The 26,700-nt window shown below is 63.1% G+C and overlaps 1 protein-coding gene across 2 annotated transcripts in view; it reads left to right on the top strand.

Moving 5' to 3' along the window:
- Positions 1-26,700, top strand: part of MEGF6 (multiple EGF like domains 6) — an 82,291-nt gene that overhangs the window by 39,418 nt on the left and 16,173 nt on the right. The window contains exons 1-9 of one of the 2 annotated variants that reach the window (XM_066374864.1): positions 9,515-9,797; positions 14,202-14,324; positions 23,141-23,266; positions 24,101-24,223; positions 24,337-24,459; positions 24,784-24,921; positions 25,336-25,455; positions 25,800-25,922; positions 26,477-26,656. In XM_066374864.1, coding sequence (XP_066230961.1) covers positions 9,629-9,797; positions 14,202-14,324; positions 23,141-23,266; positions 24,101-24,223; positions 24,337-24,459; positions 24,784-24,921; positions 25,336-25,455; positions 25,800-25,922; positions 26,477-26,656 — 1,225 coding nt within the window. In that variant the 5' untranslated portion in view covers positions 9,515-9,628. Of the gene's footprint in view, positions 1-9,514; positions 9,798-14,201; positions 14,325-23,140; positions 23,267-24,100; positions 24,224-24,336; positions 24,460-24,783; positions 24,922-25,335; positions 25,456-25,799; positions 25,923-26,476; positions 26,657-26,700 lie in introns of those variants that run through there. The other variant, XM_066374863.1, reaches the window with a different exon arrangement.

Genomic DNA, 26,700 nt, shown 5'->3' with positions numbered 1-26,700 from the left:
AAAATCAGGGACAGAAAATTCCTGCGAGGGAGGGAGGGAGGGAGGGAGGGAGGAGGGGCAGGAGAGGAGGGGCAGGAGAGGAGCAGATTAGGGCTGAGGTGGGAAGCAGGGATTATCCCACTCACCCTCCTTCACCTGCGCCAGCCCCCGCCTGGCACCTGACTGACCCTAGCGGGCCGGGGTTCCGGTCATTGGGCATCTGCTTTCCTTCAGCACATCAGACAGTTGCTGTTGCCTCCTCTCTCCCAGAACGCTCTTTCCCCTAAAAGAAGACTGTCTCCAGCTGTGCAGACACCAGCTGTGAGCTGTCCATCAGAGGTCGGGGTGGGGGACACCCTGCTGTTCTGGGTCTGGGGGCCAGGGTGGCTGCCTGGCCGAGAAGGTCTGCAAACACTGTTCTGTGCCTGAGGTCTCTGTCAGCAGGAGGCGGGAGGGTGGGTGCAGCAGAGAGGCTTCCGTGACCCCTTGCTCACTCCCAGGATCTGAGGACCCTGGGACTCTGGGAGGGGGGCAGTGTACAGGAGCCTGGACTAGGTGAGAAGGGAGAGGGCTGCACACCACCCTCTCGAGCTGTGACTTCAGCCTTGATTTCCCTTCTGTGAAATAGTCCCATTGGGATGGCAGAGCCCACCGAGGCCTGCACCCAACTCCAGGACACGCTGAGGTGGGCATAGGGGAGGGTCCACCACCCTAGACCCCGGGTAAGGAGGGTCCCCCAGCTGCCAACGCCCCCTCTCCCATCAGTGCCCTCTAAAGTGGGGTGACTGCACTGGTGTCGGGAATGAACCGAAGGGCCAAGGATATGCCAGGCCCAGTGTCAGACCCCCCTCACCCTGGCCCAGGGTGCCCACCATGTAAAACAGGACAGTCCATGACGTTAGCCTCCTCCTCCTCTGAGGTTCTCCTGGGCTCCGACACAGCAAAGGTGCCCATCTGCTGGGCATACACCTCGTGTCCTGGCCTCTCTGGGTCCTTTTTCCTGCTAGGAGGCATTCCCCAGCCCAGGGGCATCCAGATTGAGGCTGAGTCTTTTGTTCCTCAGCCCCCAGGGCCTGCTCAGAGAGTGTGGGGTTCACAACCCCACCTCTTTTCAGTGTCTGGGACCCTGGCTCTCCCGTGGGAGCTTGTGCCAGGCCCTGCGGGGGGGTGCTGGGCTGCCCCGGAGGGGGTCTTCTGACCTGTTTGTTATCTGAGCTCCCAGTGCTGACCTGGCCTGGCGACCAGAGGTGGCCGGCCATGTGTCTGCGGGTCCTAGAATGGAAGTCCACCACTTGGCCACCGGCCTAGGCAGGCAAATTGGCCTCCTGTGTTCCTTACGAGGCACTGGGATTCCTTCATCCAGCAGGACCCCGAGGGCAGGCGAGGTGGTCACCTTCCAGCGGAGTTGGTGCTGTGTGGATGAGATGACCAGGGAGGGGGGCCAGATGGGAGGGAATGGGCTCAGACCTGCGTCCCGCTGCGAGGGCTGGTCCTTCCCCGGCCGTGGCCCCTGGGAGTGGCTGACCCGGGCTCAGCATGTTTGGGATGGCTGGGGATCCTAGTCACCGCGGCTGGCCGAGAAGGCCCTGCCCAGAGCCAAGCGCCTGTTGTATTTCCTCTGTCTCCCTGAAAGCCCAGCCTCCCCTGAAATGGAGCGGGGCTCAGGGGGCGGCCGTGGGCCATGTGTGAGCAGAGCCAGAGGAAATCAAGATGTCACTGCGAGGGAAGATGGCCCGCTCTCTCTCTCGCTCGCTCACTCGCACGGTGGGGTGGGGAGGGCAGTGTGCCGAGTTGAGTTGAGTTGAGTTGAGTTGACGGTGGGGTGAGCCCAGAACCCGCCCGGAGCGATGAACCTACCCCATGAACCCCGAGCGCTGGCACGGGGCCTGGCCGGAGGGCGCCTGGCCCTCGCTCCGGGAGCCGCGTCAGGCCCGTGTGTGTCAGGTTCTGGGAGACTGGCCTGGAGCAGGAGCCCTGGGCTTGCTCTACCGGGTGGCCGGTGGCCCGGAGGCCGGAGCTGGTTTCCCAGCAGGGCGTGACTGCCAGAAGCCAGCCCTTCCCCTACCCCGGGATCGGAGGCAGGCTCAGGCCTGTGGTTCCTAGAGGATCCCGGGGAGAAACGTGGGCTCCACCACCATGGCCCCGCCTGCTCAGCCCTCCCGGTCAGCCCCTGAGGGAGCATCTTTGGGACCAGACTGTGGTGTCACCGATCCCCTTGGATGAGTCATGCTGAACCTTAGTCTGCTTATCTGTAAAGTGGAACTAATAACACTGTCTCCTCTCCAAGTGCTCGAGGGGACTTAGGGGAAGTGCTGTGAGGCCCCGGGCCTGTAGCAGGTTCCCAGGTGCCCGGCTGGCTTCTGGGGGTGCACAGGATGGAGAGAAGGGCAGCCCCAACCTGAGTGGGACCACCCCCTGCCTTGGCCTTGGGGCACTGCCCTCTTCCCAACCTCACTGTCTTCTCTTGACCAAGGTCCATGGGGACCAACCAGGCCCAGGGGTCGGGGGCTACATCCAGGCTTGGGGGTGAAGGCAGGACCAGGACCCTAATCAGAGCCAGCAAGGGAGACCTACATCCAGCCTATGATGTGGATCAGGACCTTCGTCAGGCTGGGTCGCCACACACCCCAAGTTCCCCTGCTTCCCGCACCTCATCCCACGCCGTCAGGTGTGGACCCTCAGTACTGTAAGTGCCCGGCTGTGAGACGGGTCCACTCCTTATCCTGGATGGTTTGGCTGCAGACCACATTGGAATGGAGAGGACTTTCGGTCCCCTTCCGAGAGAGAAATTAAAACTGCTGTCGGGAGAAAATCATGTTGTCTCTCTCCCTGGGGGACACGTCAAGCTTGGGGTGGGGATGCCCGGGCCCAGGCCTGCCTTCCTATGCCAGGGGTGGGATTCTGCCTGAGACCCTGCTGACCCCTCCTTCCAGGAGAACAGGGGGGGCTGGTAAAGTGGGCAGCAAAGACTTGGGGTGGGCTGGGCAGGTCGCAGGCTCTCTCCCGGGGAGGTCCTGCTCAGCCGACGTGAAAAAGCCTGCTCTCTCCTGGGGGGGGGGGGGGGCTCGACATTCCTCCCACCCCCGGCGGCTGCATCCAGGGCAGAGCTGGGGTCTTTATCGGGGTGTCTGTGAAGCTCATGGGGGCTCCAGGCCTCAAGACAACATCCCCAGACTCACCAGCCCTGTCTGCTTTAAGCAGGTGGGTCTGCCACCCCTGTCCTGGGACACCCCCCTTTCTAAGAGCGAGAGAGACCTTGTCTGAGGTGTGTGTGCTCAGGAAGTCACGGCCATGACACGGAGGAAGCCTCTCGCTGGAGTTTCCTCTCCCCCCGCCCTGCCCTGCCCTGCCTCGGCTGACACGGGCTCCAGTCTGGTCTCCATCCCGGAGAGGAGAGCAGCCGGATGACGCTTCCCCACAAGGGCTCCTCTCACACCCTTCGGCCTGGCTGGAGTGGGGGAGCTGCCCGAGTCTCCCCATCCCCAGGGGGAAGCAAGAATGTGAGAAGTGACGGGCCTTGATGAGGCCGCCTCGGGGCTCGGGCTGGGTCTGGAGGGCCGTGGGCTGACCTGGGCCAGCTGCGCCGTCCTGCCCTGCGGGGCCGAGCTGGTGGGAGAGGGGGGGAGGGGTGCTGCTTGGGGGACCCTCCAGTGGTACCCAAGCACGGCAAGGAGTCCCCTCCCTTCTCCTCTGACCCAGGCCGCAGAGGGGGCCCGGCAGGCTCTCCGAGTGCCTGAGGAGCCCTGTGTGGCCTCGGGCCTTTTGGAGGCTAAGCTCATGCCCTGGGCCCGAGCAGGTTGGATGCATGCCTCCCCTAGCTGGCTCCCCTGGCTGGCGGCCCTCCGCAGCCCGTTCCAGGCTGGATGGCAAGGCTCGCGGCATGGCGGCCGGGCGTGGCGTCCGCAGCAGGCCACCCTCACGGAGGTGCTGGAGGTGGGAAGCTTTCATTTCCTGCCTCCGGCCAGGCTCTCGCACCTCCGGTGAGCAGATTCTGGCAGGTGCGTTCCTGGGGAAGGCCAAGGCAGGAGCAAAGGAAGCCTTCAGCGTCAGTCTGCAGAGCCAGCCGGTGACAGAAGGACAAGAGGCCCGCCCCACTGCCCTGCCCTGACCCCCTTAAATCCCCCGCCCCAGAGCCCAGGCATAGGGCAGGTTCCCAGGAGGAGGTCCCCAAGGCAGGCAGCCTGCAGCTGTCTACACTCCGGGCACCCATAGCTGACTGCGGGTCCCAGGGCTTTAGGCAAAGGTGTGGGTGACACAGCTGGACTTGGGAGTCAGCAAGGCGGGGTTTGCTTCCCTGAGCCCTGACCTAGCACCGCCCACCCAGCACCCAGCCTCCTGATGGGACTCTCCTGCTGTCTGTATCTCTTGGCTGTGTCTTCTCTCTCTCCCTCCTGTTTGTAATGATGGCCGCACCTTCCCAACCATGCTCCTGCGACCCCGTCTCTCCTCCAGGCGCCCCTGAGAAGTGGATCTGGGCTGGGACTCCATCCCCTACCCTCTCACCGCCTCCTCACTCCCGGCCCTGCTGGGCAGCTGAGCTCCTGACCCCATCCAGCTCCGCCCAGCCCCAGAGTTCTGTTATCAGATCCTCGCCGCTCCCTGCTTCCCAGTCTGGGCAGAGCCGTTCTGGGCGGGGTGGGGGTCAGGAGGGGGGTTAGCAGAATGCAGAGGGAAGACTGGGGCTAGGGCATCTTGGGTTCAAGGGGGAGGGTTGGACGCTCAGCAGGGACTGTAGCCTTGTCATGACAGAGCTGGGAAGTCCAGTGGTCTTAGAAGTCGCCTCTCTGCACTTCATGTGGATGGCGGCTGTCCCTGAGCTCAGTCTGTGCAGCAGGTGGCCTTGGGGACCTGCGAGGTGGCGCATGCATGGCCAGCCCTGACAGCTTCAGGCTTGAGCACCTTAGACAGCTATGTTGATGTTGGCTGGCCACCCCTGTGACCCAGTGTTCTGCGATCAGCTTGGGCCTTCATGTGGAGGAGGGCAACAAGACGGGTGACCACGGGTATCCAGTAGGCCCTGTGGGTTGCTGGGAGTGGGTCTGGTGATGTTCCCCGTGGGGTTGGTTTGCTTGTTCCTTCTCCAGATTGGGTGCTTGCTGTGGGCCCAGGGCCAGGCTCACAGCATCAGCCAGAAACCTCCCCCCCTCAAGACATTCACCCCTCACTGGCCTTTCCTGTCTCTGAACCAGTAACCCCACACTGGCCCTCAATATCTTCTGACAAGCCAGTCTTTGCTACCTTCCCCTTCCTACTTTTGCTGAAGCCAGCTCAGAGCCACCTCCTCCAGGCAGCCTCCCATCACTTGACCTTCACCATCTCTCATCTCTGAGTGCAGTGTGAGCCCCAGAGCTGTCAGTGCACCCCTTCTGTGGTGTCTGCTGCCTGGCAGCTCAGATGTTCCCAGTGAAAGCCAAGTGTAGCTCCCATGTTCGCGTTGGGGATTGTGCCTGCATTGGGGGAATTGTGCCCGTGGTGGGGGGGACTGTGCCCCTAGTGGGGGTCATGCCCGTGGTGGGGGGACCGTGCCCATGGTGGGAGCCGTGTTCGAAGTAGGTGAGGTCCACATCAGCATTCCAGGGCTCAGCTTTCAGGTGCTCCGAGTTGGACCTTTGCAGGGCTACAAGAGTCTGGGCAACAGAGAGCCACATAGAGGACCCGGTCACATGCAGACACATGTGCACACGTGTGCGGGAGACCTCCAGCACGCTCTGGGCCTGGCCCACGGCAGCGCCTCCCCGGGCAGACTGGGCCTTGGGTTTTGTGGCGCAGCGGGGCTGGGGTCCAGATGCCTGCGCCGTCCTCTCTAGGGAGGAACACGTGTGACGGAGGCTGCCCATCTTGGGCTCTCCCAGAGGGCTGTGTGGGTAAGAGAGGGGGCTCCCCCAGTTCCCGCCGGGCCCAGCCAAGGGCGGCGGCAGGCGGGAACGACAGCTGGTCTCTCGGAAACAACCGTGGTTTTAATTTCCTTTCCTTTGACTTGGTGAGAAGCTCGGGCGGTAATGGGTTTACCATGAGGCTGACGCGGACGACTCAGGAGGCCGGGCCTGGCGCCCTGCTCCTGAAACCCATTCTCTGGCGGCGGCCCTGGGGGAGGGGCAGGGAGGGGGGCTCTGGAGGCTAGTCTGCTTGGTCTCCATGGAGGCAGGGTAGACCATGGGTGACCCCACACCAAAAACTGCTCCCCCTGCTTTGGGCCGGACTCTGGACATTGGGGGTAAAAACAGCCAGGCTGGGGGTTATCATCTGGAGACCAGAGGTGGTGGGGAGGGCTTTGGGCTAGGGGGCCTGGGGGGTGCCCCAGGACGGACTGAAGAGAAGCCTAATAGATGGACACCTTCTTCCAGCCCCTTCCTGGCCCCTCTCTGTGTGGCTGGGCAGCCCATCAGCGGTTGTCTGATCACTGGCTAGCCCGGTCCCTGAAACTCTCAGATGGCACTCACATGGCGTTCCTGGCCTTCAAAGCCCACCAGCCTGTCCCAAACCAGTCACGTGACCCACCTGACTTTAGTGGAAGGGAGCAGGGGTAGGGAGACATCACTGTGCCTTCTCTGGGGAGGGATCTGTGAGCACCAAGGGACAGAAGCCACAATGGTGGTGGTGGAGGGGCTTTGCCAAGGTCTGCTTCCTGGCCCTAGGCCGTGGCCGTTCTGCTCCAGAGCTCCCTGTTGGGGCCAGCGCTGGGCCGGGCCCAGCACTAAGTGGGGTCTGTGGCATCTGGGGATTGGCACGGGCCCTTACCCAGTCTGGGCCCTGGCAGATGAGCTCGTGGCCCCCCAGGCTGGAAGAGAGGAGCTGGGGCCGCCCTGGCAGGCAGGGGAACAACTTCTGCTGACACAGACATTCTGCGTGTTTCTGCGTCGGGAAGGCATTTCCCAAACAGCTTCCAGACCCACAGCCATGGGCCGGATGCACTCGGTGGCTCCGAGGGAGGCCGTGGGTGGCTGTGGGCACCGTCTGGCTGCCAGTGGCATCCTGTGCTTGGCACACTGCTGCCCTCCATGGCCACACCCAAGCCTCACACCCCACACTTAGTGGGGATGGAGGCCCAGAGTCTTCCGCACCCCAGTCCTGAATGTAACCCTCAGCGGGGTGAGGTTTCGTCACAGTACCCCTGAACCGTGTCCAGCCAGAGTGGGCACACAGGTCATTGCTGAGCGGAGGGCATGAACGCATGAGTGAGTGAGTGAGTGTGTAAGTGTTAGAGAGTTGGGCCGGCTGCAGAGGGAGCACAGAGGCAGCAATGGCTGGGTCTGCGGGGAGCCAGCTGGGGGTGGTTTGCAGAGAAGGTGACCTCTGAATCGCCACGCAGATGCGCAGTAAGGACAGGCCTCTCGGCTGCAGTGGGAGCTGGGGCGCCCAAGGGCCAAGGCACCCAGAGGCCGCAAGAGCTAAGACCTGAAGCTGAACTTCCTAGAAACCCTTTGCCCAGGGTTCCGCTCAGATGCCGAGGGCCCTTTGCAGCCCAGCCTGGAGGAACCCCAGCGCTGGGTTCTGGCCGACAGTCCAGGGATGTCTGCAGCCAGAGACAGCGGCACGCAAGCAGGAGAACCCTGTTTGCTCCTGCAGGTTCTCTGCCCTGCCCAGCCCACTCAGAACCCGCAGGGTGTCTGCCCACAGGGAGCTACCAGGTGGCTCGGGGAGGGAGGATTTGAGTCCCATTGAGGCCTGGTCCCCTCGCTGGCCCCCCTCTGCCCTGTGTGATGTGGAGCAGGTTATTTCTCCTCTGGGAAAGGACTCTCGGAGTCCCGATGTTCAAAGCGCAGGGCCAGAGCACCTGTGCTTCTGGGCTCCCTTCTAGGCAGAATGAGGGTTAATTCTAGGCCTGTCTGGGCGGGGCAGAGAGTGGGGTGCCAGGCAGGAAAGAAGAAGGCAGGCCAGAGGGGCTGGGTGAATGGGTGACTGGGCAGCCCTGGGTGACGGAGATGCTGGGTGCTGAGGATGGCATGTGGGTGGGACATCATGAGGATTCCCAGGACAGAAAAGATGGCGCTTCTCTTGCCCAAACTTGTCAAGAAGCATTTGGAAGGCCTCAGTGAGCTTTAAGAGCCAGCGCCTGAAAGCTCAAATCACTTTTCTTACTGGCTGATTTCCTCCTCCCTGGACCCCGTGGGCACAGAGGCAGTGGACACACTTGGTCCTGTTTCTCTTTTCCAAGTCACGTGTATTCCATGGCTTCAGGCTGTGGATCCTTAAGCTGGCACCTCTGCCCGCTGTACAGATAAGGAAACTGAGGCACCTGGCGGAGTCCTGGGACTAGTTTGTGTCATCTAGCTTTTCAGCGGGCAAGGACTCATGTCTGCCACCCCCAGACTGTGTGTGCTCTTGCCCACTGTGCCCTGTGCCAGGTGCTGGGGACACAGGCCCCAAGCAGCTGGCTCTCTTCCCACCCGCACCGTGGGGTGGCCATGGGAGTGAATGACCCCTGTTCGGGCTGGGATGTGAGTTGGAGTTCAGGTGGATACAATAGGGTAGTGCCAGAGTGATGGCCAGTGGGGCCTTTGTCCCAGCCGTTCCTGAGGAGGGGGTGGGCCTGGCCAGACCGGGGCCGGCTTAGGGGGGGTCTCTGGAGAGGCACCAGAGGCCAGCACAGGGCTGCATAGGTTCGTGGCTGCAGGCCAGTGCTTCTCAGGGCCTGAGTGCATAGGTCCCTGGATATACAGCTGCTGTGGTCCCCCCCGGGGAGGGCCATTTTGGATGTAGCTGGGGTTCAGGGCTCTGCCCAGGGGACCAGGGGTCTGGGTTAAAGGCATGTCCACGGCTTTCCCAGACGGACACCTGGGGCTCACGGGCCCTGCTAGCCAGTCCTCCCTTGACTCTGGCCCTCTCCCACTGCAGAGAGGCTGTGGGGACCCTCTGTCTAGGCTCCCTCAGGGCGCAGTTCTGGTCTCTCCAGGAACACCTCCGGATTCCTCTGGGTAAGAAGATCCTGGTCCAGTGGAGAGCATGAGTGCCAGGTGTGGAACACCTCACTTGGGGGGTGCAGGCTCTTCACCCCCAGGGTGTCCACTTTGGTGGGTTGGCCCCAAAAGGACCTGCTACTCCCAGCCCTCCCCAAACTTGGCAGAACTAAACCCCATCAAGCTGCCTCCAGGAAGCCCCTCGGAGCTTTACAAGGGTGGCCTCCTTCTTTGCTTTGGTTTCTTTTCCTCGTTGGCTCTGGGAATACACGTCTGTGCACATGTGTCTGTAGGTGCCTGACTTCAGGGTCTGTGTGTGTCTTGTTGTGCATGTTTGCACACGTGGGTTTGTTTGCGCACAAGTGTCTGCGTGTTTGCGTGGGGGTGCCTGTGTTTGTGCGCGGCTCTGTGTCCGGGTGCGGACGGAACTGGAGCGGAGGAATGCGCGGGGCATGCAGTGTGCGAGGGGAAGTAGTGCGACGGTGGGGGGCGGCGGGGCGCGGGGCGGGCCCAGGGCGGGGCCGGGGGCGGGCCCTCCGGCTCCTAGGATTTGGCCTTTACCTGCGGGGGGCGGAGGGAAAGCTGAGAACTTAAAGGCAAGGGGCAGGACCGCTGGGCGAGAGCGGCTCCCGGCGGCGCCGAGCAGAGCTAAGCGGGGCCGCTGCTTGTGCGCGCCTGGCGGAGCCGGAACCGGAGCCGGATCCGAGAGTGGGCGGCTGGCGGCCGGCGGAGCGCAGCGCGGCCCATCCGGCATGGAGGTGTCCTGGAGCCGCTGCGGGCTGGCCGCGCTCTGGTGCCTCGGGCTTCTGGGGGGCCTGGGGCGCGTTGCGGGCACGCACTACCGCTATCTCTGGAGGGGCTGTTACCCGTGCCACCTGGGCCAGGTCGGCTACCCGCTGAGCGTCGGCGACCAGAGACCAGGTGGGCGCCGGGCAGGCTCTGCGCGCGGGTGGGACGGGGGTGCCCTGCTCGCTGGCCTTTCGTGCGTGCCCTTTGTTTCTTCTTTTTAAAGTTTGCGCGGGTGCTGACAGCCCGGAGTCTGGAGGGAGAGGGGCGTGGGCAATATCCCAGTGCCCTGAATCACCAGACATTCCTGTCCCCTCCTAGGCTGGCTGCCCGGGGCTGCTTGCTGACAGCAGGGTGGTCGCTTGACCTGAAAGAAGAAAATCATCCCGGAGCTTTTGTCGGGTGGGCTGGGCACTGGCAGCTCTGGGGGGCCAAGCCAGATGTAGGCTCAAGCGGGACCTCCCTTTCCAGGGTCCTTAGAGCGTGGGCCCTTTGGGGGTCATGTGTGGGTGTGGAAGGTGCTGCCCTTCATTCCTTCCCCCAACCCCAAGCCCTGGGCACCTGGTCCACCAGCCCAGTGGGCTGCAGGGTTAGCTGGGAGGAACCCAGCAGCCCATGGGAAATGGGTACATCCTGCCTTCTCCCGAATTGCTGATTTGGTACCCATGCGGGGCCAGCCTCCCTGCAGGGGCCCCAGTGAGTCATTACCCAGATGCCTCGGGCAGTAGGCCATTCTAGCTCCCTAGTGTGGCTCTCTTCTTGATGACATTGGCCCTGCTTGGCTGTCCCCTGGGCTAGTCCCTGTTGCTCTCCATGCCAGAGGGCACACAGAGCTCCAAGTTGCAAGCTCTCTTCACCTCTCCTGGCTTTGTCACTCGGTCAGCTGGGGCCCAGGCTCGGTCCTGACGAGGTCCCCAAGGCCAGGCCACTACTGTCACTCCGTCATGGGTGGCACCAAATATCGGAAGACTGTGTAGCATCCGAAGTCTGAGCAGGGTGAGGCAGGGCAGGGGAACCAGCAAGCCCCACTCTGAGGCCTACTTGGGCTTGTGGAGGGGTGAGGGGACGGGCCTTTGGACAGTGGGGTGCACTTTCTGAAGGTGAGACCCTGTGGCATGTTTGCGGGGAGGGAAGCAGGACTTGTTAAGCACTGAGTGGAGCTCTGGCAGGGTCCCAGAGGACTCGGTGTGCCTGTGAGTCCGGGGGAGGCTGCAGAACGGGCTCATTTTGGGTGGTTTCTGTCGGGGAAGCTGATTTGATCCTGATCGTGTGTTCCTGGGCCAGGAGCGGGTGTGATCGGGTGATTGTTGGTAGAGACACCATCATTCACCAGCTCAGCAGACACCGCAGGGCCAGACGGGCTCCCCAGGGAACCAACCCCGTGTCAACTTGCTGATGTCACCCTGTTCCAATGTGTGTGGCATGCTGGGGGGTTGCCAGAAGTCCTCGGTCATGTTCATGTATCTCAGAGAAGGGCAACAAGGGGACCACGGGGACTTCCCTATGGCGCTCCGGCCCAGCTGTTCCTTGAAGTTGCCCCCCTCTGGACTCACCTGCTGCTGGCCAGATGGCTGTAGCCTGGGCACAGCAGGTGGCAGCTGGGCAGAGGCTGGAGGGGAGAGTGCGCTTGTCCTGGGCTGCGCGCTGTCCCTGGCAGGGCTGGCTTTCCTCTCCTCACTCTTGGGGAAGCATGGAGAGGAGGCGGTCTGGGGTGCCCACACTGTTACGGGAGCCAGGCCCCCCTCCCTGCTGCCAGGAGAGCAAAGTTTTCCATGGTAGTTTTGGAGTCTAAAGTGCCAATCAGTGCTAGGTTGGGACCCCACCATTTGGGGTGTCCCATTCTTTACCTTGTACAGTGAGGGCAAGCCTAGGGATGGAGCTCAAGGGGGTGCAACTTCTAGAGACACTGGGGTGTCGCCAAACCCCAGACAGATAGCAGACCACACTGCAGGAGTCAGGGGGGCCAGGTGGGCCCTTCCGGCTCCTTGGTCTGAACCCTGTGTAACTTGTGGCTCAGGAAAGGACTCCAGAGATGCCAGAAACATGCTCTATGCCCAGTTCCCTGGGCTGCTGTGACAGAGTGCCACCACAGCGCAGATCTGGCCCCTTACAATTCTGGAGAGCAGTGGGCTAAGTCCTGGTGTGGACAGGGTTGGCTCCTCCCAGAAGTTCCAGGGGAGAACCCTGGCCTTTTCCGGCTCCTAGAGGTGCCCGCACTCCTTGGCTCGTGACCCCTCCTCCATCTCGAAAGTTGGCTGGGAAGCCTCTTCAGATCTCTTTTTTTTCTCTGATTCTCCTGCCACCTTTTCTAAGGACCGTTCGGTGACATTGAGCCCACCTGCATGCTGCAGGATAATCTCCCATCTCACATGCCTTGCCCTAATCCCACTGCATTGGGGATGAGGATGTGGACCTCTTTGGGGGCCATGATTTAGCTGACCACACTCTCTTTAAAGACCACTGGGCCTGTGGTTCCTCAGACCCTGGTCACGGCCCTGGTACGGGGTCCGCAACTCTGAGGTCGTTGAAGAAGACCTCTCTTTTGCCACCACTTGGCTCATACTGAGGGTGAGGCAGGCAGGGTTTAGGTGACTCAATCTTGCCCTGCTTTCTGATTGAAAGACGTGTCTATGAAGAAGCCTGGGTCCCAGAACTGGAGGGGACCCCTGCAGGAGGCTGTCTGGCCAGATTCCGCCCCCCCCATCAGCAGGCTTCTGTCACCCAGAGGGGTGAAGGGGAGGCCTCGGATCTGTCATCCTTGAACGGCCGGCCCCGCCATGTCCAGATGTTCAGATAGGCTGATGACGGGTGGAGGAAGGCGTGGCTAACCCTCGGTACCCCCTGCTTGTGCTGCTGATCCTGGACCCTGTGTTCCCCAGCAAGGCAGCCCCCCCCCCACTGCCAGGCAGGGCCGCTTCGAGGTGGGAAGGGCGTGGGGCAGGGGTCAGTGCCCCAGCCTGGGCCGGAGCGGGGTTTCTGAGAGAGGTTGGGTCACATGGGCGGCAGGTGTGCGCGCGGAGAGAGGCCGGCTCTTGGGAACCAGTGGGCTGACCCACCCCCTGTCCCCACATGCTTTTTCCAGACTGTCTCTCAGTTCAGTGTCCTTGTGGCCTGCAGGGCTACTGGGGTGGCCCGAGGGGCAGCTGCTCCTCCTGGGCTCCCTCCCTGTGTGTGCTAGACGGTCCTTGTGCAGACCTGCCTGGAAACTGCTCACGGACGCAGCCCCCAAGGGCAGGCTTGGCCGCAGCCAGGGGTCTGCGGGGCTCAGGTGCGTCTCTGCTCTGGGACGGAGTACAGTGCCACCTGAGCCAGCCTCTCTTTAGCCGAGCATCTGGGGGTGAACCCAGGGGGACCATGAGGTCACCAGCATCCTCGCCAGCCTGCTGGCCCAGTACCTGCCTCTGGGGTCACATCTGGGGCACATCGGTGCCCCCCCCCCGCTTTACCTGCCTGCTGGGCAAGGCCGCTCGAGACACAGAAGCCCAGGCTTCCTGCCCACCCCCTCAGTCTACCCACAAGGCTCCCCTTCCCCCAAAGCCTTTCTGGGCACCTGCGGCATAGCCAGTGCTGGGCCCCGGGCAGTCACAGCAGGGCCTTGCAGGGCTCTCGAAGCAAGGACTCTGAGAGTGGGGTTGCTGCCCACTCTGCCCTGTTCAGCGGGTGTGGTTTGGCTCTTCTGCCCACTGCCCCCAGCTGACCCCTGCCGCCTGAGACTTCCCTCCATGCCCCTGCTCTCTCTGTCCCCTGAGACTCGTTGTGGCTCTTTGGAGAGCCGTTAGCTTTTTGCCTTCAAGCCCCTTCCCGTGAATCATCCTGGCTTTGTTTTGAGCACACCTGCTGGTTACCATGGTGCGTGCAGGTGGAGAGACTGTGGGCTTCACCTGCCCCTACTCTCTGGGGGAGCCTCGGGGCTTGGGAAGGACCTGGGGGTCTCCCTGGAGTGGACATGGTCTGTGCACGGAGCAGGGGGCCCTGGGCTCCGTGTGTGTCATTTCTGGGTTCCCAGGCACATTCTCAGAGCGTGGGCTGGTGGCAGGGTTTACGTGCCTGGGCAGCGTAGCCTGGCGGGGAGGCTCGGGAGATGGTCAGAGGGGCCTCGCCTGTGTGCCGCCTTCGGCACCCTTCCGTGGAGTGCTCGGATGGGGCAGTTCTGGGATGAGAGCCCGGAGGGAGGAGTTTTCCTGGGGGTGGTAATGGTGGTGGAGGTCGGATGGCGGGGACCTGGTGGGTTATTGAGCAGAATTAGAGGGAAACCTCAGCTCTGCAGTTGCTGGGAATGAGTTGTCTCACCAGCCGGGGTTTTCACAAAGCCGAAGACTGGCCCCCCAAATCATGTTTTCTCCGAATGGAGCCACGCAGCTGACGTGGCCTCATCCAGTGAGGCTCGGTCAGTGGTCAGGGCCCCTGTCATCCTGGCCAGGGTGCCTGGGCCAGTCGCCTGACTGTTCCCGCTGATGCTCGGCTGGTAGATCGTGCGGAGTGGGTGGGCAGCCCAGGTGGGTCCTGGCTGCTCACCCTCGACTCTGTGTCCCCACCCAGATGTGGATGAGTGTCAGGTGCACAACGGCGGCTGCCATCACAGGTGTGTGAACACACCCGGCTCCTACCTGTGCCAGTGCAAACCCGGCTTCCGACTCCACGTGGACGGCAGGACCTGCCTGGGTAAGTGCCTCCTGCACCTGGCGCCAGTGCCCTGCCCAGGCTCTTGGCCTTTGCTGTCCCCTCTCCTCCTCTTGGGCACACCCAGGTCTGGGAGGAGACCGGGGTCCCTGCCCTCCTGGGCTCAGAGGCACTGCTGTTATAGTGGCCCCATCAGCTGCCATGGGATGCCACAGGCCCCCTCATCTGGCCTGTCGTGTGTCTTCTAGCCCCGCTCACCTGAGACAGCTGAGGCTCAGGAAGGTGTAAGAACAGGTCCCTAGGGCCTGCCCCATCCCCATGCCAAGGTTGGACCTGGCTGGGCTCGGGCCGTCTGCAGCCATACCTGAATCAGGCGGGGGGTGCCCAGGTCATCTCCCGCAGGCGGGGGCGTGGCTCTGTGCAGAGCCCTTTGCAGCAGAAGCCTCGGTGGTGGGTCAGTGGGGACCAAGGCTGGCCGCTGGCTGCTGGCCATGCTGCCCCCACCCGGGGGCGGTGGGGGGGAGACTCAGATGCTCACTGGGCGGTGGGAGGCTGGTCTGGAGGCCTGGGCCGGGGCAGGGCTGCATGAAGTCACTCTTGATCTGCAGAGCTGGGCTTCCCGGGCCCCAGGAAGCCTGGGGGGTTGGGCTGTGACCTGTAGAGATAACTGAGCGGTGGAATCTTGACCCTTGGTTCCTCTGCAGGCTCTTTTTGCAAAGGGGAGTGGGTCTGATGGAGGTGCCCAGGCCTCAGACTGCGGCCCCTGCCCGTTCGGGAGGGTGACGAGGGAGAGAAGGGGAGAGAGCCAGCAGGCACCTACTGAGGCAGAGGGTGGAGGGGCTGGAGGCAGGGAGTCTGGTGTTGAGCAGTCAGGGCACCCTCTGCTTTTCCCTCCCCCCCGACCCTCTCCCGCTGGCTCTGGACGCAGGTGCTACGGGCACAGGGCTGACCCCTCCCTGCTGGCTGCTGTCTGCGAGGCCCCGCGGGGGTCGTCCTCTGGGGGGCGGGGACGGGTGCCCCTTCTTTCTACCCAGAGCCCAGTGTTCTCTGGCTGGCTCTGAAGGCCTCCTTCCAGCCTGCCTGGCTGCTATGTGGCAGGCGGCCTGCCAGCCCCGGGGGGCCCCCCCAGCACACATTCTCACATGTCCAGGCTGCTGCTGGGGCAGCGAGGCAGCTGCCCCATAAAGTTTCTCTGGGATGGAAAGTGGAAACAGATGCAGGAATGCTGTGGTGTGCTTCAGACAAGAGGACGGGGGTGCGGCCCCGCCGCTGCCGCGCCAGGCGGGAGAGCAGCTTCTGGGAGCCCCGGCCACGGGCTCTTCGGCCTCGGAGTCCCAGGTCCTCTGGACGTGCTTCCACACCCTTCTTCTGGGGCAGGTTCTCCTTGGAGAAGGGCATCCGTGGGGGCTGGGTCTGATGGGCACCCACGCCCTCTCCCTGCTGTGGCTCCCCTGTGAGGGGCCTGGGGCTGGGGCACACCCTGGCGCCTCCCTCGTCTTCCCATCCACTGGTGGTGGCCTTCACGGGGACACTGACATGGGGATGGACGTGTGGCAATGGGTGAGCAGCGTGAGAAGGGGAGGCTGCCCTGCGGGACTTTGGAAGGGCCCATGGTGACCTCTAAGAGTGGCCTCAAGCTGCTGGCTTCGGGAAGGGGTGGCCCTCAGCCTAGGCCCTGGCCCCCAGCCCACCCCTCTCCCCCCACCACTGCATTGCAGTGCCTCCCAGTGGCCTTTCCACAGACACGCCTGCCCTGCGATGGGGTCCCCTGTGTCTTGATTTGTGGTACTGGCTTACTGTAAAGGGTCTTTTTGGGTCTGGTGTCAGGACCCCGGGTCTGGTCTGTGCAGTCTGGCATGAGGCTGCTGGGACCTCACCACCCCTTAACGCTGGGCACCCAGGCTGCGGGGGTGTGCCCCAGGGCCCCAGGCGCTCTGCACCCTCTGGTCTGGGTGCTGGTGTCCAGCTCACGCCCGCTCCCAGAGGAGGGCGCAGGTGAGGCTCCCTGCACGGCGGTGTCTTCCCGGATTGGAAATGCTTTCCCTGAGGCTAGTTTGGCTTCATCTGTCTTTTATCTTTCTATGACCACGTCGCCCAGCAGGAAATATCCGCCATGCCTGCACTCCACCCCGCGTAAACCCCCCATGCGCGCACACCCACACACGCATACCCACACACCCCCATACACCCCCCTAGCTGTTGGCACATTCCCTGTTTCTGGAATTCCTGGGAGCGGACCCCTTGCCAGTGTTAGGCCAGTCCCCAGGGCTCCTGGGAGTATCCGGGTTGGTGGTGTGGTTTATTGGCCTGGGTCCATGGGGAGCGGCCTCCCCTGTGGGGCCTGGCTTTGTTGAGAAGCTTTCAGAGTGGACAGGTGGTCTCCTGGATGCTTCATCACAAGCAGAACAGGAAGCCTTTGCTCTGGGGGTGCCCGCCCTTCTCGCCAACGCGCCCATTTCAGTTGCCCAGGGACGAGCCCAGCTGCTGTGGATCTAACCTGCCGGCCGGCGGGTGGGGAGGGGTGGCCAAAGATCTCAGATCACCCATGGGAGCCTCCACATGGGGCCCAGTAGAAGGCACTGCCGGGCCTGTGCCAGGCTGCTGGACTCTCTGAGGGCCTGCAAAGGGGGGGGGGGCGGCTGGCCTCCCTGTCTCCTCTGGGAGGTGTGGGACCCCCCTTCTTCTGTGGGACTCCCTGTGTACAGGGCCTGGAGACGAGCCCACAGTCCTGTGCATGGTTCACAGGGGCACACCTTCTGAGCCCAGACTGCCCTATGGCCTCAGCTGACCTCTATGGGAAGAATCAGTGTGGGAGTGGGCCCCTTTCAGACTTCCCCACCGGGACGCAGGCCAGCTGTGGGGCAGTCGGCACGGCTGGAGCACAGCTGCTCTGGAACCCTCCCTGGGCCTGCTGGCATCCTCTTGGCAGGGAGTAGGCGGAGATTCTGGGGAGCCCTCCTGGGGCTTTGCAGACAGGGAGGGAACAGGCCCAGCTCTGCCCCCCTCCCCACGCCAGAGGTTGAGTAAGGATTACAGAGATGCTGGAGGTTGGGGGCGGAGAAGGTACCCACAGTGTGGGGTAGGATTAGCCTATGTGTTGAGAACTCTCAGGGTATTGCCATGTCATGTTGCCCTGAGGGATCTGGAAAGTCCCTGGAGAAAGCAGAGCTTTAAGGGGTCCTTGAAACACACATGGAGGGCCTTGAAACACTCTTAGTCAAACTCGCCTCCAAGGCAAGGAGAGGCCAGGAAATGAGCAGCCTCCCCTACATGCCTCCCTTGCAAAAGATCTTATGGAAATGAAACACGAAATGCTTTTCAGTCCTTAAAAGTGAGAATTTGCAGCAAGGATTTTGCCCTTGGCTCTGACGCTGTGAGAAGTGGCCAGGCCTTGAGGCTCCCAGCCAGCCTGGCTGTCGGAGGAGGAGGGTGGAGGGAGGAGGGAGGAGGGAGGAGGGAAGAGGTGGAGGAGAAACAGCAGGGTGTCCTGGGGAGCTCTACTTCAGGGTGCCCTCCTGGGTGCCCCCCCAGACCCTGAGAAGGGAGGGGCAGGGCCACAGGAAGCCCAGGACTGGTCCATCCTGCATCTCATCCTTGGGGGCTCCGAGCCAGCCCCTTCCTTCCCCAACGTGTGGAAAACAGGGCCTGTGGGAACAGTGATGGGGTGACGTGTAGGAGGAGCCTTTCAAACACCATGCACATGACCAAGGAGGCCAGCTCCCGGGGCCTGTAACACTTGCTCTGGGACGCCTCCTCTGTGTGGTTGTGCGCTCGAGCCAGTGGGGCACCTGCCCCGTACTCTCTCTGGGACCCTGGCCTTGGAGGGTCACCCAGGGCAGGACGTGCCATCCTCCTGGGGCCATGCGAGGGATCATGATGTCACTGGCTCGACCAGCAGAGGGCCTCTCCAGGAAAAATACCAGGCCGGTCACTTGAAAGAGGGGTGCTCTGTGTCCTCCTCCTGAGGTGTCAGGCTCATTGGGCCTTTGGGACATGCCTTGGGGAGATGCAGCTATGATCACACAGCCCCTAGGTGGCCTGGCTGCCTCCCCCCCCCCCGCTTCCCTCCTCCCCAGTCAGATGGGCCCTACTGTCCCCACACCAGCAGGAGGGGCTCCCTGGCCCTGCCTTCCCTCGGGACCATGCCAGGGTGCACCGCGGGCCTCGGGGCAAACATACCCTCCAGTGGGGGGACAGCAAGAAGATGCACAGGGTCTTCCAACCTTCCCTTCCCTCTGCTCCCTGGAGGGGTGGCCCTGGGGAGGTGCCTGGCCCTCTGGGAGGCTGCTGTTGCAGCCTCTTGGGTGAGGACAAAGTACTCGCAGCAGAAACATGGCGACTGCAAGGCTTGTCTGCAAAACTCATTCCTACAAAGCTGCAGGTGCCAATGTGGGAAGGGTCTGTGACCTCACCGGCCCAAATCAGGCTGTGGTTGTGCACGGAAGGGGCCTCCTTCTCGGCCCAGGGGACCCAGTCTGGATGGGAGGTGGGAAGGGTGGCCTCTGCCCTCAAGAGTACTCTGCGAAGTGGTGTCTTTGCTGGAGACCAGACCCCCAGAAGGGCAGGCTACCAGCTCCCAGGTGGAGGGTGCACTGGTCACACCCAGCCCAGGGAAACCCAGGGGCGGTAGCCAGAGACTCTGGGGTGGACACAGAAGCCCTAAGGGAGGCCAGGGCTCACTGAGGCCACGGTGAGTGCTAGGAGAGCGGAGCCAAGGGGATGACACAGATTTGAGACGTGGTTGGTGGGGGGTGGGGTCGGGGCACAGGTGAGGGCAGAATGGGTGCCAAAGGACCGCAGCAAAGCCTGGGGTTCGCGCCTTTGGAGGTTGACCCCAAGGTGGCCAGGTGGCCAGGTGGCTGGCAGGATGGCAGCACAGACTGGGTCCCCGGGCCCTGCTCGTGGTCCTGTTTGTGGCCCTGCTCGTGGCCGTGCTCGTGACCCTGCTCGTGGCCGTGCTCGTGACCGTGCTCGTGGCCCTGCTCGTGGCCGTGCTCGTGACCCTGCTCGTGGCCGTGCTCGTGGCCGTGCTCGTGACCCTGCTCGTGGCCGTGCTCGTGACCCTGCTCGTGGCCGTGCTCGTGGCCCTGCTCGTGGCCCTGCTTGTGACCCTGCTCGTGGCCGTGCTCGTGGCCGTGCTTGTGACCCTGCTCGTGGCCGTGCTCGTGGCCGTGCTCGTGGCCGTGCTCGTGACCCTGCTCATGGCCGTGCTCGTGGCCGTGCTCGTGACCCTGCTCGTGGCCGTGCTTGTGACCCTGCTCATGGCCGTGCTCGTGGCCGTGCTTGTGACCCTGCTCGTGGCCGTGCTCGTGGCCGTGCTCATGGCCGTGCTCGTGGCCGTGCTCGTGGCCCGCTGCAGGGCTTGTCCTTGGAGGTTTCTCTCTGAGACGAAAGGGCTGGGGTGGAGGGGTTGGCAGGTGTGTAGTCTGTGATGTTGAGGCTGGTGCCACCCAGGCTCATGTCCCTGGAATGTGGGTGCGGGTGGGTGTTAACACGACTGCAGGTGAATTATGTGCCCGTGTGGTGCCGAGGTGCCATTCAGAGCTAAGGATGGGGCAGGACATACAAGGCTGGGCATTAGGTGACCCACGAGCTGCCTGGAGGTAAAGAGGGGTGGGCAGAGGCCAGGCGAGTTTCTTCTCCTGGCTGAGCCGGCGGGCCACCCTTTCCAGTCTTGCTGTCCTGTCTCCAACAGAGGGCTTCCTAGAAGGGAGGGATGTGGCTGGCCACTGACCACACATGGGTGAGGCCCTCGGGAGCTAGAAACCAAGCCTGTCAAAAGCAATAATTACAAAACCCCATGAAGCCAGCCCTGAAACCACCAGCTGGTTGGAGGCTGGAGCAGAGTGACCCTTGAGGTTGGCTGTCCACAGGCCCCACCTGCCACTTCCTCTGTGGCGCTACAGTGCACCTGACGCTGGGCTCCAGCCCGAGTCTGTGCCCTGGTCTCAGATGCTGCCACTGGCACCCCCAAGAGTGGAGAACCTTCGGGAGATGCAGAGTGGGTCTCCACTTTATAGGACACTTGCTTTCCAGATGTCCAGTTTTCTGCTCACCTGAGGTCTACATTCCCTTGCTGATCTTGAGGCCTCACACCCAAGGCTCAGTAGGGTGACCCCTGCTGGCAGAAGGCAGAGTTGCAGCCCAGCTCTACTAGAAACCACAATTCCCTGGGAGAAGCCCCATGTGTCCCGGAATTTGCCAAGTGGGGGAATGAGGGTGTATCAGTCAGCTCAGGCAGCTGTGACAAATACCACAGACTGGGGGAGGGGGTTACACGATAGACATTAATTTTGTCACCGTTCTGGACATTTCAGATCCAGGAGGAACCGACCAGTTCAGTCCTGGTGATAGCCCACTTCCTGGCTGCCCTTCTCACTGTGTCCCCATGTGTCAGAGAGAGAGAGAGAGAGAGAGAGAGAGAGAGAGAGAGAGAGGGAAACAGATCTCATGTCTCTTCTTATAAGTACACAAATCCTATTAGATCAGTGTCCTGCCCTTAGGACCTCATTTAACCTTAATTACCTCCACATACAGTCCCACTAGGGGTTGAATTTGAGAGGGACTTATGCTTTTAGCCCACTAAGGACTGAGGAGCCTCCCTAACTCCCATCTTCTGATAGGTTCCCAGCTTTTCTCCGGTCTGAGTGTGGTCTTGATTTGCAGGACTGCCCATGCAGGGGTCACGGGGACATGGGTGACTCAAGGGGCCTGGAAATTTCGCCATTAGCCCTAGACACTGGTCACACAGAGGCTGGTCCTCCCCGAGCTGCACAGCCTGGTGCCTGAGGAAACGTGCCTATCAGCTTCCCGGGGATCCGGCACAAGCTGTGCAGGTGGCACCGGGCTCGGCGGCCTCCTCTGCGCCACCTGGGAGCGCCTGGAATGTTGGGATGTGTGTAGCCGATTGGGAAGAGTTGGGCTCAGGAGGGTGGGCAGCCGCATGGGGAGCCTGGACCCCCTCCGCCTGTGCCCACCTGCCGTGATTCCTCCCCCAGTGGCTCTCGTGGAGCGGGCTTATTGCCAGACCTCCTCTGTGCCCGTGTCAGGGGCTCTGCCCTTCTGGAAAGGCTCCCCTCCAGCCCTGCCCCAGCTCCCGGGATCCTCCTTCTGGCCGAGGTGCCTGCCCAGCTGGTCCCCTGCCCTGGGCTCCGAGCGCCTGTCTCTGCGAACCTGCCTGCCCCGCCAGGAGGGGTTCTGGTTCCTATCATGAGTCCAGAGCAGGGCTGGTGTTGTGAACACAGACAGAGACCCGGGGGTGGGGGGGCTCGGGCCGAGCTCGGAAACCTCTGTGGTCACGGAGCTAGCTTAAAAATAGAGCTGTCCCAGGCGAGGCAGGGCGGTCTTTGGGGGTCAGGGCTGAGTCGAGGGGGGTAGGTGGGTGGGGAGGAAGCTCAGGGGCTGACGGGGCGTGAGGTGGTGGCTGTGCTGCTGGCCTCCGTTCCGCGGGGGCCTCGGTCTCTGCTGTGCCTCCACCCCCACCCCCTTGGCACACGCCAGCGCCAGGGACGATCGAGCCATTTCTGCCACCCCCAGGCATCCTCCGCCCCAACCGGGCTGGCTGGCCCCAGGAGGGGACCCTCAGCTCAGGCTCTCCACCCCCTCACCTCACATGGGGAAACGGCGGTGTTTTGAGCTCCGTGTTTGGCGTTTTCCAAACAGGCTTCGCTTTGAAGGAAGCTTTGCTTTTGGCAGATGGCGTGGCTGCAGCCTCCCCTGAGCCCTGAGGCCGCTCACGTGCTCTGCGTGTGGACACAGTGCTGCAGCCAGTTTCCCTGGCCTCTGAGCCCCGCCCCCTGTCGTGGTGCTAGGCCTGTGCTCCTGACCCCCACACTCACCCTGAGGCTAGCAGCACCCCAGAGTCTGATGGCCGCACAGGGGGACATCTCGGGGAGAAACCCCACCCCCCAGTGGTCCCAGGGTTTCAGAAACAGGACTAGGTGTTTGCCCCGCATCGGGCCTGCTGGGGCGCAGACTGCACCGCCTGCTTGTGGCTTTGCTCCAGTTCTGGGCCAACGCCTTCCTTAACCACAAGGCGGTGTGATGGAATGCCAGAGGCCCAGTGCCCATCCTGGGCACCCAGCCTCGCTCAGCACCTCCTTCCTGGGCCCGGCCCAGCCCAGCCCTTCCACCCAGCACATGGGCACCACTTGGCCTGTCTGAGCCGGCTGGGTCTCACCTTGTAGATGCCTGAGAATGAAAGCCTGGACCACTGTTGTCCCAGTCCGGAGACTTGGGTCCTTGGCTCTGTGGCCTCATCTAGTGCTGTCTCCATGGCCACTGGGGGAAGTGGGGACTATGTGAGCTCAGGTTTTGGGTGGGGCCTGGTCCGGGGTGGGCAGGAGGTACACTGGTCCATCAGGAACCAGGGGCTAGGTCTGTAGGCATGGCGGCTGTTCACGGCAACCCTATGCCTGCTCCTCTGCCCTGACCTGATGACCAAGATAGTGGAATGTCTGAGCCTCCACCACCCCTTATTGGCCTGCTGCCTCCTCCAGGAAGTCCCCCTGGCCTGCACTGCCTCTGAGCCCTCAGCGGGGTGCTGGATGGCTCCCGGCCTTCACCGAGAGTCTATCTGCTATGCAAACGCCTCTCTGCCCAGTCCTTGGGCAGGCCGGGGTCGGAGGACCCAGAGATGGACTGTGGTTTTGCATCCCATGTGTGGGCTGAGAAGCAAGGCCGTGCCCGGGAACCAGACTGGAACAGTGTTGCCCTCTCGAAGCCCCTACTTCTAGGATGGAGGAGGAGAGGAGGAGGGGCTCAGAGTGGTCCTGAGGTCGCATGTCTCCCCCGCTACCTGGGGCCCCTCGGTCCTGCTGTCCTCCTGGGCTGATCAGGGCTCCTCTCTGCATTCCCAGCCATCAACTCCTGCGCCATGGGCAACGGTGGCTGCCAGCACGACTGTGTCCAGCTCACGGTGACCCAGCACCGCTGCCAGTGCCGGCCCGAGTTCCAGCTCCAGGAGGACGGGAAACGCTGTGTCCGTGAGTGTGCACCAGCCCCCCCGGGGGGGGTATGGGGCTGGAGCCCTGCCTGGACCCGTCCCGTACACACCCGCAGACCCTCCTGGGAGCCCTGCAGCCTGAGCCTGGGGCAGAGGCAGGAAGTGCCTCCCTGCTTGGCTTCTGGGGCTGGAAGGAGGTCTTAGGGTAGGCGGGACTCCCTTGGCTGCCAAGAGGCAGTGGGTACTGCCCAGCCCTTGGCATGCTCTGGGATCACACATCTGTGAGGGCAGGAAGCTCAGGACGGGAGCATCATGTGTGGGACTCAGTTCCGAGACACATACTGTGTTCAGCAGGGCATGTGGGACTCCGGTCCCGGCCCTTGGGTGGAGGAGGCCGGCCAGGCCCCATCTGGTATCTTGTCCTGGGGTCTTGGGCTGCTTGTCAAGGAAAGAGGGAGTTTTGCTGATGGAGAAGGTGGAGTGGGCTCGGGGATACCGGAGATGGAGAAATGGCGCGCAGAATGGAGCAGGTGCTGAGACAGTGTCCGGCCCCCCAGCTGGCTTCTTAGGTCCCAGGTCAGGGTGCGTATGGTGGGCCTGAGGGGCCAGGCCAGCAGTGGGTGCAGAGTGACACAGGGTCACGGGACTGGAGGAGCTGCCAGGCACGCTGGCTCCAACCAGATGGAGAGGCTTGGGAGGAGCTGTCTTCTCGGGGTTGTCTTGGGGGCTCCCACATTTGGGAGGAGGAAGACCGCTGTCCTGTCTGTTAGGGAGGGGCAAGAGGCCCTGGGGCAGGAAACCTGAATCTGCGGGGTCCCCCCATCTCCCACCCTAACCTCTGCCCTTGCTCCATTCCTCTCGGCGCGGACTGCAGGCAGGAACCCATGCGTGGACCGGAACGGAGGCTGCATGCACACGTGCCAGGCACGTCAGGGCCTCGCCCGCTGCGAGTGCCACGCCGGCTACCGCTTGGCAGCTGACCGTAAAGCCTGCGAAGGTAAGGCACCCTCCCGAGGGGCCAGCGCCACCAGAGAGCCGGCTGTGGGGGGACCCTGGTGTATCTCCTGGCCCAGTTGCCCAGAGCCCTCCCCCTTGATCTCTCCTGTCCAGATGTGGACGAATGTGCCACAGGGCTGGCCCAGTGCGCCCACGGCTGCCTCAACACTCAAGGGTCCTTTAAGTGTGTCTGCCATGCGGGCTACGAACTGGGATCCGACGGTCGGCAGTGCTACAGTGAGTGGACCGTGGATGGTGGGCATGGGCACTGTGGATTGTGGAGGGGGCTGAGGGTGGCAGCTTGGCTCCCAGGCTCCCATAGGCTGCCAGCCTGCTTTGGTCAAGCTTCCTTGTTAATCAAGGGCATGGGGGGGTAGGATGTGGGTGGCCCCTGGGAGGGCAGGCGGTTCCAGAGCCCAGCCTGCCGGGAGCTTTATGCTGCATTTCCGTGCAGAGTGGTCCTGGGGACCCAGGCTGGCTGCAGGATTAGGGAAAACCATGATTGCTGGGGGTGTCACCCAGACCCTGTCCCACGTCCCTGGGGGGCGGGTCTTATCTCAGGGATCGAGATGGAGATTGTGAACAGCTGTGAGGCCAACAACGGCGGCTGTTCCCACGGCTGCAGCCACAGCAGTATGGGGCCCCTGTGCACCTGTCCCCGCGGCTACGAGCTGGACGAGGATCAGAAGACATGTATCGGTGCGAGCTGGCTCTTCCCAGGTGCCCCGCACCCCAAGCTGGGGACACATGGCTGCCTGATGCCATGACACGGAAGTTCCTTCCTGTCACAGAACTTTCTACCCCAGCCCCGTGAGGCTGTCCAAGGGTGGGCTCTTCTGGTCACTGGGAGTAGCACTCGGCATGCTGAGTGTGCGAGGGTTCTCTCCCCACGGGAAGACTGGGCCTCCAAGACGGACTCTCAGCCCCGGCCCCCAGTCTGGGCCCCACAGCAGGGGGGAGGGGCCCTGCAGCCGTGACAAGTGTCCTGTGGGTGTCTGCGAAGGCAGGACCAGGACTGCACGTGGGTGCCTGTGGGTGTGCGGGCACTGGTGGGCATGGAGGGGCGTGCCCATGGGTGGCACCTGGGTGTCAGCAGGCTCCCATGTCCCACAGACGTGGACGACTGTGCCGACTCGCCATGCTGCCGGCAGGTGTGCACCAACAGCCCCGGCGGCTACGAGTGCAGCTGCTACGCCGGCTACCGGCTCAGCGCTGACGGCTGCGGCTGTGAGGGTGAGGTGGGGGGGCGGGCGGCACCCTAAGGAAGAGCATGGGGTTGGCCTGCTTTTGCCTCTGGGCGTAGGCTGAGCGCCTGGGGTCTCCCGACCTGTCCTCTGGTTTCCTGACCTGTGGTCACTGGTCCTTCTCGTGGGGCAGGACCTGCACCCCTGGTTCCTCCCTGCTTGGCCACCTTTGGGCAGGGCGTCCACCATCATCACTCTGACCCTGAGGAATGGGAGGATGGTGTCACCTGGCAGGCTTAGCCAATGGGCAGAGCGGGTGGTAGGGGCCTCCTGAGTCCCCTCGAGGGCCCCGAGCCCTAGAGGACAGGCCCCTGCAGCCTGGTTTGCCCACAGATGTGGACGAGTGCTCCTCCGGCCACAGCGGCTGTGAACACCACTGCGCCAACCTGGCCGGCTCCTTCCAGTGCTCCTGCGAGGTCGGCTTCTGGCTGGACGAGGACCGCAGGAGCTGTACCCGTGAGTCCGCGCCTGTCACCATGGGGCCCTTCCCGGAGCACTGGGTGCCCTGCCGTCCTGGCACCTACCTTCCCAGCTGGCCGGACCTCACCTCAGCCCTGCCCCCTGCAATGGGACAGGCCAGGGGCAGCGGGGTGGGGGAGGGCTGCTCAGACAGGCATCCTCCAGGGCAGGGTGTCACTCAGGTCTCAGGTGGCCCCCCACTTCTGTTCTGCCCAGAGAGAAGGGACATCGTCCGCAGGACTGAGGACAGCATCCAGAGGGGCAGAGAGCTGCTCCTGCCCCGCCCCACCCCCCACCTCCATGCTCAGGGTCCCTAGATCCGGGGTGGGAGCTGGGCCAGAGCTGGGGTCAGGTCCTCAGGCCCAGAGCCTGTCTGTTCTCTGAAGTAGGGGCAGGAGAGCAGCAGGGACGCCCACTCAGCAGGGAGGCCAGAGCAAGAAGGGGCCTTGGGGTGGGATGCAGGCCCTGAGCCAGCTCTGAGCACTGAGGGGCAGGGGAGTCGTCCTGAGGACAGGCAGCAGGGGCCTAAGGGGACTCTGTGTCCTGTGCAGCCCTGGAGGTGCCCGAGGTGGACCTGGACAGCCGGCTGCCCTTCGCACGGCCCCTGCCCCACGTCTCAATGCTGCAGGACAGGCTGCCCCACCTCTTCCAAGATGACTACGTGGGGGCGGAGGAGGAGGCGGAGGAGGAGGCGGAGGCCCGGGGCGAACACACTCTGGAGGAGAAGTTCGGTGAGTATGGGACAGGGGAGGCCGTCCTGCGGCCTTGCGTGTGG

This window comes from Saccopteryx leptura, chromosome 3 (assembly GCF_036850995.1).
Source record: "Saccopteryx leptura isolate mSacLep1 chromosome 3, mSacLep1_pri_phased_curated, whole genome shotgun sequence".
NCBI lineage: Eukaryota > Metazoa > Chordata > Mammalia > Chiroptera > Emballonuridae > Saccopteryx > Saccopteryx leptura.
This window is presented reverse-complemented; position numbering and strand designations above follow the sequence as displayed.